This window comes from Streptopelia decaocto (assembly GCF_964273445.1).
Source record: "Streptopelia decaocto genome assembly, chromosome: 2".
NCBI classification, from domain to species: Eukaryota; Metazoa; Chordata; class Aves; order Columbiformes; family Columbidae; genus Streptopelia; species Streptopelia decaocto.
The window spans coordinates 162124966-162137624 of NC_138655.1; the positions used below are offsets into that span (position 1 = coordinate 162124966).

General features: G+C 45.5%; 1 protein-coding gene across 8 annotated transcripts in view; it reads right to left on the reverse strand.

Annotated features, from left to right (window-relative positions):
- Nucleotides 1–11231, reverse strand: part of ALS2CL (ALS2 C-terminal like) — a 52064-nt gene extending 40833 nt beyond the window's left edge. For 2 of the 8 annotated variants that reach the window (XM_082046768.1, XM_082046765.1), the window contains exon 1: nucleotides 3581–3762. Coding sequence is in view for 2 of the 8 variants with exons in the window: in XM_082046762.1 (XP_081902888.1) it covers nucleotides 7191–7232 (42 nt within the window). In the remaining 6 variants the exon portion in view is untranslated. Of the gene's footprint in view, nucleotides 1–2558; nucleotides 2635–3580; nucleotides 3763–7190; nucleotides 7234–11192 lie in introns of those variants that run through there. The other 6 variants (XM_082046758.1, XM_082046766.1, XM_082046760.1 and 3 more) reach the window with 5 other exon arrangements.
- Nucleotides 11232–12659: the final 1428 nt, after the last annotated feature.

Below are 12659 nucleotides of genomic sequence, written 5' to 3' on the forward strand. Positions count from 1 at the left end.
AGAAGAAACATGGGAAAGCCAGAAGACAACACCAAGGGACAATTCTTGTGTCACAACTCTGGTAGCAGCTTTGGGATCAGGAGCTCCTCTCCTTGGCTTCGTACTCTCAATATCCCTACTCTGCTTTTCCAAAGCAAATGGAATTTCAGCATGGCATCATAAAGCAATAAAAGTGACAGAGTGCTGCACATTTGGGTTTAGAATACATGTTACCATCTACATCAAACCAGTTTTGAGTCAGACTCTGAGTATCAAAGTCTGAATTACAGCCTACAAACTAACCCTGAGGCACAAACAATATCAGAGGAGTGTCCCTTGTGACAATGGGAGAGCTGGTAGCATATGCTTCACATATGAGAGGGAGTCCAATGTATAACAATGTCTTCTCCTTAAACCATCCTTTCCACTCTAGACATCCAGAACTTGAATAGGACCAAAGAGTATTTCACTTCCTTTGTGCTAAAAGACAGAAAATCATCATGAAACTGAGGCAATAGCCACTTTTGAGGTGTTTGGCTCCACCAGATATTCACAAGTGAGGCTATGGATCTATCCTCTAGCTGCCCTGCCTTTTGACACCACTACTTGCCTCTCCTCTCATCTTACAGATGTTTATTTATGCTAGAGGCCACGTTCAAAAGCTGACGACGTGTCACTACAAAATGCCACCTACAAAACCTCCCAGATCTGCCCAACCAAGTGAGCCATGCAAAGCCTAAGCACTTAACAGCATCCCCAATACAAGCCAGAAATAGGGCAGGGCTTAAGTCCTTACAAAAGAACAGGAATGGAGAAAAAAAAAGAACTGGCTTGGATTAGTTTAATCCATGTACTCAGCCTTTCTCTCCTTACTGTTTGGGTCCCTTAAACTCCCTCATATCCAGAAATATTAACAACAATCCCGACTGAAGAACAGCCAGATTTTTCTTCCTCTAGTGCCCAAGGCCTTTACCAAAGACCAATTGCAGTAGGAAGCTTCTAGTGTTTCATCAAACCCTTCAGGTGCTCTTGGAGGACAAATTACAAGCCACTGAAGGCAGGACAGACTTGCAAAGAGTCACGGGTGCTTCCTGACCTCTGATCATCATTCTGGGACGCCGCAGTTCACTGAGGTGCTTTGAATGCTAAAACCCAGGTATTTTGATGACCTGGAGAGCTGGTCAGAAGATCTGACAAAACTGTTTCACAAGAAAATTCCTGTTCGTTGAGTGCAAAGTACTTTGCATGAGCGCTTTCCAATTCAACAGGAATGTAAACAATACCAGACCAGGTCAGGCCAGTGGTCCAGCTAGTCTGGCAGTAAGAATAAGAGCTGTTATTTAGAGAACAAACAGAAGCTTGGCCACTTTCTGAAGTTCATTCCTCTGGTATTCCCCAACCAACCAACTGTTGCATCAGGCATCTCAAAACTCTATTCCTAATATCTGCCTATGGACCTGTTGTCCTTTAATATATTTTATCCCTTTGAACTTACTGATATTGTTTGCCTCCAAAATGCATTAATGCATTCAAGGCAGGATACTGAAGGACAATTCTGCCTGATTTCCTTGCAGACCCTCAAAAATCTTGTCTCGCAGCTCATTGGGAATTGAAATCATTGCAAGAGAAATAATGAAAGTACCAGACTCGGGGAGCAGCTGCAAGGTCTAGGAAGCTTCCAGGCCATGGGAAATTTCCACAAAGAAACACAGCTTTGGTGCAGGTCCAAATTAAACTAAGCTAAAGTTTAAAAACAGTCCCTCCTGTGAACTGCAGCTCTTCTGGCTCTAAACATGTAGGTTTTTTGTTATGTTTAAAAAGCGTTAAGTGTGTCCTATAATTGGGCCTTTAACCCATACTTTTCACTTGACACCTGCAAGCTTTTGACCGCTTCCCTCCCTTGCAGAAACCCAGGTGAGCTTATCAGCCTCTCTCACCCTGACTAATTAGATGGGTATTGGTTTCTTTACTCTGCCAGGCGAGCTGTGCAACCTCAGCGTGAATGCTCAGGTTACCAGCCTTACTTCATTAGGCTTGTGTTGCCAGGTGAGGCTGGAAAATCCCTCCCTCCAAACAGGAACAAGCCTCAGCACACCTGGCATCAGGCAGCTGCCTGCAGGAGAGGGACCATGCGTGTACATGCTTCTCTAGCATCCCTTTCTGGAAAACAAAAGGCGAAAACAAGCAGAGAATTTAATATCTCAAGTCTGGATCATACTGGGAATTAAACACCTTAAAGACCACATACTTTCTTTATGTAAGGCCAATGTATTCTCTAGATGAAGCACAGGGCTGCATGCAAGTGTGTTTTATAGTCCAGGAAAATGTACTCCACACCTTTGGCCACTTGCACAGGTAAAAGTTCTACCTGTAGGAAAAACTCCTAAACTTTACTCTGCCTCAGGACTTTTACTCATAGCACATACAACATTCCCTTCAGCCTGCTAAGGCTGGTTTTAACACCCTTCCTACAGTACATAGCTAAACGTAAAACCGAGCCTGAGGATCAATGGGAAAACAACCAGCCAACGAATAGGGCTCATGAAACCCAAAAATAACCAGCACGTAGAGCAACGTACCTTGCATAAGGCGGCCAATTAAATTTCCCCCGTGGTAAAGGCTACGGCAGCAGCTTTTCCAAGCTTCCGAGTCCTGAAATACTCGGTGCTCCCAGAGCCGCCGGTCTCCCCTCCCACCTTTCCCTCCCACATCCATCCGCCTCGTTTGCCGAAACACAGATCTGGGCCTGTTCATTAGATGAGACACCCACAGAGCCCAGAGAGACAATTACGAAACCCGTGCAAATAAGGTTTCTAAAGCAGTTGCTTGTTATTTGCCTGTTTTTCAGAAGGAGATTTTGTGATCTGTGCTCTTTCACCTCACGTGTTGGATAAACTTAAAATACAAGAACCCGAAAGGGGAAAGGACAGGATGTGTTTTCCTTTGTGCAGTGGCTTTTCTCAGCTCTAATTCCTTTTCACCTACAGCGCATTCCCACAGCACTTTGCCAAACAGAGGTCCTGTGCTTTTTCTTCTTGTTCTGCCAGTCTCTCCCCTCGTTGTGACTCCGGCGGTTGCTGCAGCTCGCAGACGGAAACCCTGGGAAACAGAACGTTTCCTGCTATTCAGAGCCCACTGTGGAGAGCGTGTGACAGCCTGCACGTGATGCCTGCACAGCCTGTCCTCTGCTACACCTCACCCAGCAGTAACTATTTCCCCTTCTTCCAAGAAATAGCTAAAAACAAACCCAACCTCACCCCACCCCCAAGTCCATCTATCAGGAGGACCCAGAATCCTCCCCAGCCCATCAGTTCAGGCTCAGCCACCACCCCACCTCCTAAAGCACAAAAGAATTGTCCCGGTTGATCCACAATTACAGCAAATCCGCACAAGCGTTTTGTCAAAGCAGCAGCCGCCACCGTACACACTCTCCACTATTATAATAGATAATGCTGCCCAACAAAAGCCCCATGACCTCCCCTTCTGCTTCAGAGCACAAAGCTCCATTCTTTCCCAAGCACTCCGACATGTTACAACTCAGCAGCTCACATCCTCCCCGGCTATATGATCTCAAGGACTTTTACAAAACACTGGAACTTACTTCGGGCTGAGGGATCGGGACTGGACAGCTTCTGTAGCGAGGATTCTCAAGACGTAACAGGAGACAAGAGGTGTCTCAGTCTCCTTTTGTTTGTAGAGGTTCTTCTATTGTGTTGACTTCCTTCCCATTTCCCTGGACTCCTGGGATCTTTTCAGAGTGGGATGTGCCCATAACTCACTGTCTGCTTCAACACAATGGTTTACACCACACGGGCAGGCAGAACAGCAGCTCTTCTAGGCAGTGGGGGACAACTCCAGAGGAGGATACAGGCAAGGAATGGGAAGGATGAGTGAGCAATGAGCTCACTGCCAGCCCTCCTACCTGCTCTGCAAGCTGCGAAGTCAAAGAGCTGGTGATCAGGACTTTGATGCAATGACACACCTTTTTCTTCCAGTCTAAAATTTGGAATGAAATCAGATTTTCCACATCCTGAAGGAGTTCTCACTCACAAGGAACTAGATGGCAACAGGCACCTCAAGACTTTTTGAAGTCTTTGCATTGGTGCTTGAGCCCAGGAGGACTTTGCAGCTTCCAGCACCTATATGGATGGAGATTCCTTCCTGGCAGACCTTACGATAGTGCCCACTCTCCAGAAAGGGGAGAGGGCTTCAGAGGTACCAGGAGCTCTGCTCCATGCTGGGGGTGATGGACACTGGAGAGCCCACCTTACATCTAATGTCTTCTGCTTCAACCTGCTGAGCACATTTGGGTCTGGGCCTCAAGCTCAGCTTTGTGGCTTGTTTCTGTACAGTTTTGGTCAAGTGGCTTGTTGCACGTGCTTCGGATTGATGTTTTTTCCCCCTGTTGTTCTGTTAAACTCCAGATGAGTGATGCAGTGTTGAAACAAAGAGGGGGTGTAACAGTTTGATTTGGGACACCTCTTTTACTTCTGCTTTTGTTTCTTCTGCAGAATTCCGTTTCCAGTCATTTAGTTAGCTTTGCTGAAGTGCTTAGAATTCACATGAATGTCATGTTCGGCCTGAGACCTCCAGGCTGCTTCTCAGCCTTATCCTCAAGGAGCAGCAGCAGAAGCTCCAAGTTCTGATATTTGTGCCTCTGCATTTAATCCCTAATCACCCTTGCTCCTTTGGATGCCTCTGACAGCAGGTCAGACAGCCAAGATTTTTCTTCATCTTCCTCTGAACAGCTTAACATTCTTGCTCCCTACATGCCATCTTGAACAGAGATAAGACCTCCAGTTTCTAGACCAGGATATTTTCCCCCATCGGCCAACCTGTGCCCATTCCACAGACAATTCATCTGATTGTTCAGCAACCACCAGATTGCCACAGGTTACAACATGAATTGATGTTCTTTTACTTCAAAACACTGGGCCAAAAATGACAGTGATTTGCTACTACTTGAGCAACCTCTTGAGCCAGCCTAGAGTTACGACCACTCAGACTCTGCTTGCATCCATGGTGGGAGCCTTCAACACACTGTGGATATCTTTACATCCAACCTTTAGGACTAGAATAAATTTGGGCTGGACACAAAGGGTAAGACACAGCGTGGTCCATCACCTATATTGTGCAGACAGTATTATCTTAAGATAAAGACTGATACAGGGTCTCAATAGTGCTCTGCTGTCCAGGACACTTCTGCAGGAGACAGGACTGTGATGAGGACACAGATGTTTTAAGACCATATAAGGCTGTGTTATGAGACGCGCTTCTCACCTTGTAAATATAATACTGCAATTGCTTCCTTATCCTGCTTTGATTTGAGAAGGAAGAAACATAACCAAAGACATATTTTGCAGATAAGTAAGAAAAAATGTCCTGTTTTGATCTCAGAAACTTGTTTTTAAGACTTGAATTAAAAAACACAGTAGCCCCAAGAGACTTTCAATGGTAAAAAAAATATAAAATAAAAAGCAAACACAGCAAAATAAAACAAATCAAAACCAAAAAAATCAGGGACACATTCACAGATGGAGCTTTTCTTTTTTTTTTTTTTTAAAAAAGGAGTCTATGCCTGACTTTTTGTCAGAATGAAGCTTCTCCTAGTAACAGGTTTTTTATTAAATAAACACAGCGGTTTTCCACAGAAGTCTTTATAAATCTTCCCTATCAGCACCAGGTCTTTCTCCTGTAATCTGAGCAGATTGTTGTTAATTAATTTCTTGCTGGCTATCTGCAGCTACAGATCTTAAACATGGAGCACGTGGGATCATTCCTAGCCAGGAGCTTAGGGGATGCTACTAGCATTCATTTGTCTGCAGACAGCAATATCAGCTGGTTCAGGCTTTATGTTCTGCTGTTCTGCTTGACATCAGTTTTAAATCTTTGTTTCCTATATGCTTGTATGTGTCACTCTGGGGAAGGTGGTATAAAGCCAGGCTTAACACCCTGACTAGAAAGATCCACTGAGGATCTAGGAGGGGCAGTTGTAGTGCAATGAAACCAATTAACATTCTGTCTCCAAGAGGTCTGCCCTTAAGTAGATGGCACAGCAAATTGACATTCAACCACCTATAGCAATTAAAAGCATTTCCCTGTCTAGAAACACCAAATGAGGTTTGATCAAGAAAACTCCAAGAGAAGGAGTTCACCTTGCTCTTCCTGCTTATGTTTTTTAGCTATGAGGACAGATTCTCCACAGATCTCACCCCAATTTGTACCTCATGAGAAAATTTCTCCTTTCACAGAAACAAAAATCAGTTTGAGTTGAAAGGGATTGTTAAAGATCATCTAGTACAACCCCCCTGCCATGGGCAGGGACATCTTTTGCTTGACCAGGTTGCTCACGGCCCCATCCAACCTGACTTTGAACACTTCCAATGATGAGACATCTGCAGCTTCTCTGGGCACCCTGTTCCAGTGTCTCACCATCCTCATAATTTCCTCTAAATACAGCTTCTCTGAAACAAGTTGCCTGTTCCATCAAGGAGTTTTGTTTTCTTTTGACCAAAGCCTATTTATAGTCCAAGTTCCTCTGCTGAAACTGGGTCCCAGGGAAATTCTTGAGTTCTGGGGCCAGTGACGCTGAGTCAGCTCTGTTGGCCAACACATCTTTGTATCACGGGGACAATACCAACCCATGTTACAAGAACTGACCATTCTGGAAACAGCTGATGTATAACTCAGTTAAAAGAATATCCTTCACTATGCCAGCTCTGATGTGGGGCTGCTGAAACATGTCCCAGAGCAGCAGCAAACAGCCAGCAGCATCACTCAGTGAAACCTCAGCTCCTGCTTACCCCTGTTTGAAGGCGCTTGAAGATGCAAGAAAAAGAAGCAATTTTTTTCCCCACAAACTATAGCTCCTCTTAACATAAATCCCAGTATCATAAAGCTATTTTTTAAAAAAATCAGCAGCTTCATTCAGCTCTCAAGACATCCTAAGAGTTTCAGATGCACATCAGTGTCAAGTAAAACAGGATTAAGCTGGGAGATGAAAGAGTCAATGCAAATATTAGATGGCACAAGGCACATAATCCCAGTTAACACCAAACTGATATTTCTGCTGCCTCGCTACATCCTTTGGAAAGGACCAGGGTAGTCATAGCTGGTGGGACCTCATTGTGTTATGCTTCAGCCAGCTAAAGATCTGACACAGCACCCACCCCAGACAGGAGAAACAAGCTGGAGTACTCAAATTCACTCACCCAAGGGACTCTAACATGGAGGTGGATGTCTGATCCAAGCATGTACTCCTTAATTCAAGTGCCTTGCAAGCCCAGAAGCACAATATTTGTACATGCTGTTGGGAAACTATGCATGGAAACAGTAGCTAAGTGTGCAATTATTCTTATCTCATGCAAAAGAAGTTTCACAATCTTCTTGATAACCAAATTTGTCCTGGTTCTTTTTACTGTGGCAAAACAAGCCTTTTCCCTAAAGGGCAAGAGAGATGTGCAAGGCAAGAGTGATTAGAAAACAAGAAACAAGAAACCGGGATAGACAATGGGTACAGACATGTTTTCTACATCTGAGAAACCATTCAGCAGCAAACCAGCACAGAAAACAAACACTTCTAGAAATTCTCCAGCCTTGTGTCAGGATGCACAGAAGAATTCAGGTACACATACTGCAAAGAATAATGTGTCTGCATCTGTATTCGTCTTCATGAGAGACAAAGGTGACAATCAGACAAAACCAGGGACACATTGCAACACAAGACTGACCAGGAGGAAGACAGGCACAGAACATGCACAAGGAGAGGAGGCAGGGAAAAATATATCAATATGCACTCCACATCTTTCCTTACCGCTTTCATTTCCTTATGTAGGAAAGCCCCGTGCAAAGTTAAGAGACTGACTCTTCCTACAACTTCCAGCCTTAGTACCCGCTAGACAGAGAGCTCAGATGCAAACTGACTGTCATAGTATTGATCCCACACAAGTTCTCAGCTTGAAGAGTCAAGAGCTAATCCCTGGAAGTGTGCACAGTCTAGACATTTTAGCCTCAGTTGAGCAACTAGATGACCTAAATACTATTTCCCTACCTCTTTACATGACCTTCAGCAAGTCCAGCTGTGCTCTCCTCTGTTAAGACAACAGCTGGTCCTGGCACTGTCTCTGATTACATGTCCATGCAGTGTGGGGTCTATGGCAGACCCAGTTCTTAGCACCAGCATTGCTGAAGGTCCACCACCAGCAGGGACTTGCTACAACTTCTTTAATTGGTATAATTGCTGGGTCATTCAAAAGTCATTGACAAGACCCTAGACAGACAGTAGCGGGTGGCCTTCACCAGATAGTGCTGGGCTCTCTTTAGAGTAAAGAGAGCTGGAAAGAGGTAAAACCAACCCAGAACACACTGACCGTCACCATAAGGGACAAAATTTTGGTCCTAATCCAAAGACCAGAACGTACCCAAGAATAACATGTCTCCTTGTGCCTGTTAGTCAAGCTGTACCAGTTCCTTAGTGTGTTGGATAAACTCCAGCTGCAATGAGATGGTGCTGAAACTGTGCATCATGAGCTGCACCAACTGGTCCCATCCTCCCCGTCTCACACAGAACAGAAGATTAGGCTGCCAAAGCAGGAGAACTAGATGATCATGGTGGGGATGGTCACCCTTTCAAGGTGTACCCCCTTCTGTGTTACCTGTGGTACTTGCCTCTACCCTGAGGGCAGAAGAGCCAGTCAGGATGTCATTCCATTTGGCTGTAGCTGCCATCCAAAGGTCAGGCTGCTACATTGCTCTCAGAATTTTGAAGAGCTCAGATGGTTTACAGACACTCTGGGGAGATACCAAGCACCTCTACAATCACACCCAGCCCCACGTCGTATCCAAAGGCATAAGTTCACCTGGGACACCATACCACATGATATTACATGATTAATATGCTTATTGCTTAGTAAAGCAATTCTAATTCTTACTCCACAGAAGAAACTAGATGGAAATACCTGTCCTTAGAGAAGCTACCTTAAACAATGACAGCCAGCCAGTCCAGGAGAGGCATAGGGACTCTACTTTGAGGATTACTTCTCTGTGACAACAAACAGAGAAAAAAGGGAGCCTTTTTTAAATAAACCCATGATGGCCACTTAGTTAAAAGAATGAAACATGACTCAACTCCAAAGAATTTACTGCTCTGTGGCAGCTTGTCTAACTAAAGGCTTTGCTAAAGAGGAAAACAAACACTAGCCTCTGGCAGCCAGTCCTAATTCAGTAGGAGGTGCTATATATTCAGATAGTCAGAAAACAGGAAACAGAGAAGAAACCCCAATACTTTCTTATGTCAGCACCAAGCTGTCATCTTTCAGCTCAGAACAGCTTCTTCCTCTCTGTAAAGTTATCTGAAGCCATGAGCCTTTCCATAGTTAGTGGGATGGACACGTTTCCAGAAAACCATGTAATAATAAAAAAGCATTGTATTCCCTTTTGTTGTAGCAGAATGGTTACAACCCTTCTGGCTCTGAAAATTGCATGAAAATTTATCTGAGTTGGAGCAGAGATGTGGTACCAGTGAGATAGATACACAAGTACTTCATTGCGTGAGTCTTTTAGGCTGCAAAAGAGCCCAGCTGGACAACAGCACCAAGGTCTACAGTGCTTGACTGCAAGAAGACTATAACTTTTCCAGGCCTCTTCCAAATGCTCTGAGCAGGGTGGAACAAACCCATCTGCAATGCTGAAACCTTCTTCCCACTCCTTGGCAAGTTATGTCAAATGCATCCCACCGATGGATCAGAGGAATCCAATAGCCAGAGGCATCTGGCACGTGGAAACATGAAACAGGAACAAGGGTGTAGAGCTACAGATAAGTGAGAGACTCACTGAGGGAGGATGGAGAGCAGAAATCACCTAGATTTTCATTCTTAATGCATGTGACATTTCTTGTGGCCAAGACCAGTCCCACCCCCATCACCCAGAGGGGTCTGTGTGCATCTCCTGAGAAAGTCACCATTTGATTTGAGAGGGCTGGGAAAGGCTCTTCTCAAACACAGGCAGTGTGGGAGAAGATGACGAGGGCCAGCCAGAACATAAGCAACCCTGAGGAGCACAGCAAGTCTTGGCCCAGCCTTCTCCCCCATTCCTCATTGCGGTCTATGGCTTCCTCACAAAGGGAGGAGGAAAGGTAGGTGCTGAACTCTTCTCTTCAGTAACCAATGGCAGAACCTGAAGGAATGGCAGGAATATGTACCAGGGGAGGTTCAGGTTGGACATTAGGAAAAGGTTCTTCACCCAGAGGGTGCTGGACAGTGGAACAGGCTCCCCAGCGAGGTGTCACGGCCTCAAGCCTGACAGGATTCAAGAGGCATTTGGGCAACACACTCAGACACATGGGATGAAATCTGGCGTTGTCCTATAAAGGGATAGGAGTTGGACTTGATGATCCTTGTGAGTCCCTTCCAACTCAAGACATCCTATGATTCTATCCCTACCAGTTCCCAAATACTACATTGAGATACCAGCATAGACCAGACAGCCCATCGGCAACCTACCTTTGCTGTAAGAGCAATAACGAGTCACTGCCACGTTGTTCCTGGACACAGGGCAAACCACGAGGAGGTGACCTTCCTTCTGTGGCCACATGAGGTTGGTGGCCCTCTCCTTGCCTTTAAGCAACCTTCCCACTGCACCACACTGACCAGGTCTAATCTCTCCCTTCAGTGGCTGAATGAGGACAGCAAGTTCCTGTCCCACTTCAACCTGTCCTTGCAACCACAAGGCACGTCAGCTACATGAGTTCAACTGCCCGGAGACATGGTGCTAGAGAAACAAATGCACCTTGTCCCATAAAGTTGTGGTGAATCACACCATTACATCCCACTGCTACAGCACACACCCTATCAGCACCGGGAGGGATTTTGTGAATATTTGCCTTGATGCAGCTAGGAAATGAGCAACGTTTTGGGTTTACAGAGGCAGAGATAGAAGGATTTTGCTGAATTCTCAGCCTCCCACAAACCATTTTGCATCTTAAACATGGATGCATCCTTTCCTAACCCTACAAAATACCCAAACAATAAACTTTGGAGAGAGACACTGATATTGAACATCACCCCATTTCCCAAAACTGTAACTCTCTGATTTTCCTCATGGCAGAGACACAAATCTTTTGCAGTAGGACCATAGTCTCCTATGAAATAATTTCAACAGCAATTCAGTAGCATCCACCAGCAGCCAAATCCACCTGAGCATAAAGTCCATCTTACCATGAGTTGAGCTGTCAGCAGGATATGTAGCCATGTGAACAGACAGAGGAGCTGGTGATGAAAGCTGCCTGTTCTAACTTTTCAGCTGCTTTCTTTACTCACTTTAAGGGGAGGGGAAAAAAGAAAAGGAGGGGAAAAAAAAATAATCAAGGAAGTAATGTTCCTCTCCCAAGGTGCACTGCAAAACATTCTTGGTAGACATGGAAACCCCTGGCAGGCTGCCATCGCTTGGCCAGTCTCCACATTAAATTTCAGTGAGCAATTCAATACTTGAATGGCTTTTAGAGAATTTAAAGGGAACGGCAGCCGCGGATGGGTGATGTGGCGGCCACTCCCTGTAGGCAAGCATTTGGGGTGTTCCAGAGTTTGCCTTCAGCTCTGTGGGGAAGCTCATCATGCTTCTGCGGTGTACAGGGCAGGCAAGTTATGACAGAGCCATCTGAAGACAAACCCAGCCTCCACACTTCTACAAAGGTTTCCTAGCCACAGTCTTCAGGGACTGATGGTAACCTTCAGTTCCCTAAAGGGAAGCTGTGAAGATGGAAGGAAAAATGTTTCATGGTGCTCTGGGGATTAAACTGAAGTTAAAGGTACTTAAGAAGATTCATTCCTTCCTTCTCCAGGCTCCTACCTTCTCCTGGCTCCCAGCTCTCCTCCCCTGCCCTGGGGCTGCCTCTTCTTTGCTCATGGTTGGGCTGAAGAGTGATAAGGATGTGGGAGAACTCCCTGGAAACCTCCAAACATCTGGGAGAGAAGGGAAGTGCATGGACTAGGGACCTTGCTGCTCTGCAGGAAGAGTGAGGAGAGGAACCCTGGAAGTGATTGATGGAGGTCGTGTGGGCTCTTGGGTTGGTTGGACAGAGATGGTCCCACACAATGGAGACCCTCCACCTTTCCCCTAATCCCTTATTCCCACTTATTCAGGGACATGCATTCTACATGGCAAAGGGTTATTTCTTTCTAAATGCTGTAACAACGCTGTAACCCTGCATGGTGCCCATCACTACAGCTTCAAGGTGCTTAGAAGTACATGGATGAAAGGAATCAATGTGCACCCAGGAGAACAAGCAGCATAACAGAACTGTGACCTGCACAAAAGTTACCCACCGGCTGCATCTCAGATTTCCATCAACAGTGCCTGCAAACGGCTTTACGACATGTAAGTGAGCATGAGCACACACAGGACACTCAACTTCTCTCTTCAGAAGGTTTCTCACAAAAGAGGTTTGCATTAGAAGTCACTATTAAGGAATCCCAGCTACTTGGCAGAAACCTGGAGAGGGACTTTTTGCAAGGGCATGTAGTGGTAGGACAAGGGGTAATGGCTTTAGACTGAAAGAATGTAGATTTAGATTAGATATAAGAAATAAATTCTTCCCCATGAGGGTGGTGAGGCACTAGAACAGGTTGCCCAGAGTCTTGGTAGATGTCCCATCCCTGGAATTGTTCAAGGCCAGGCTGGACGGA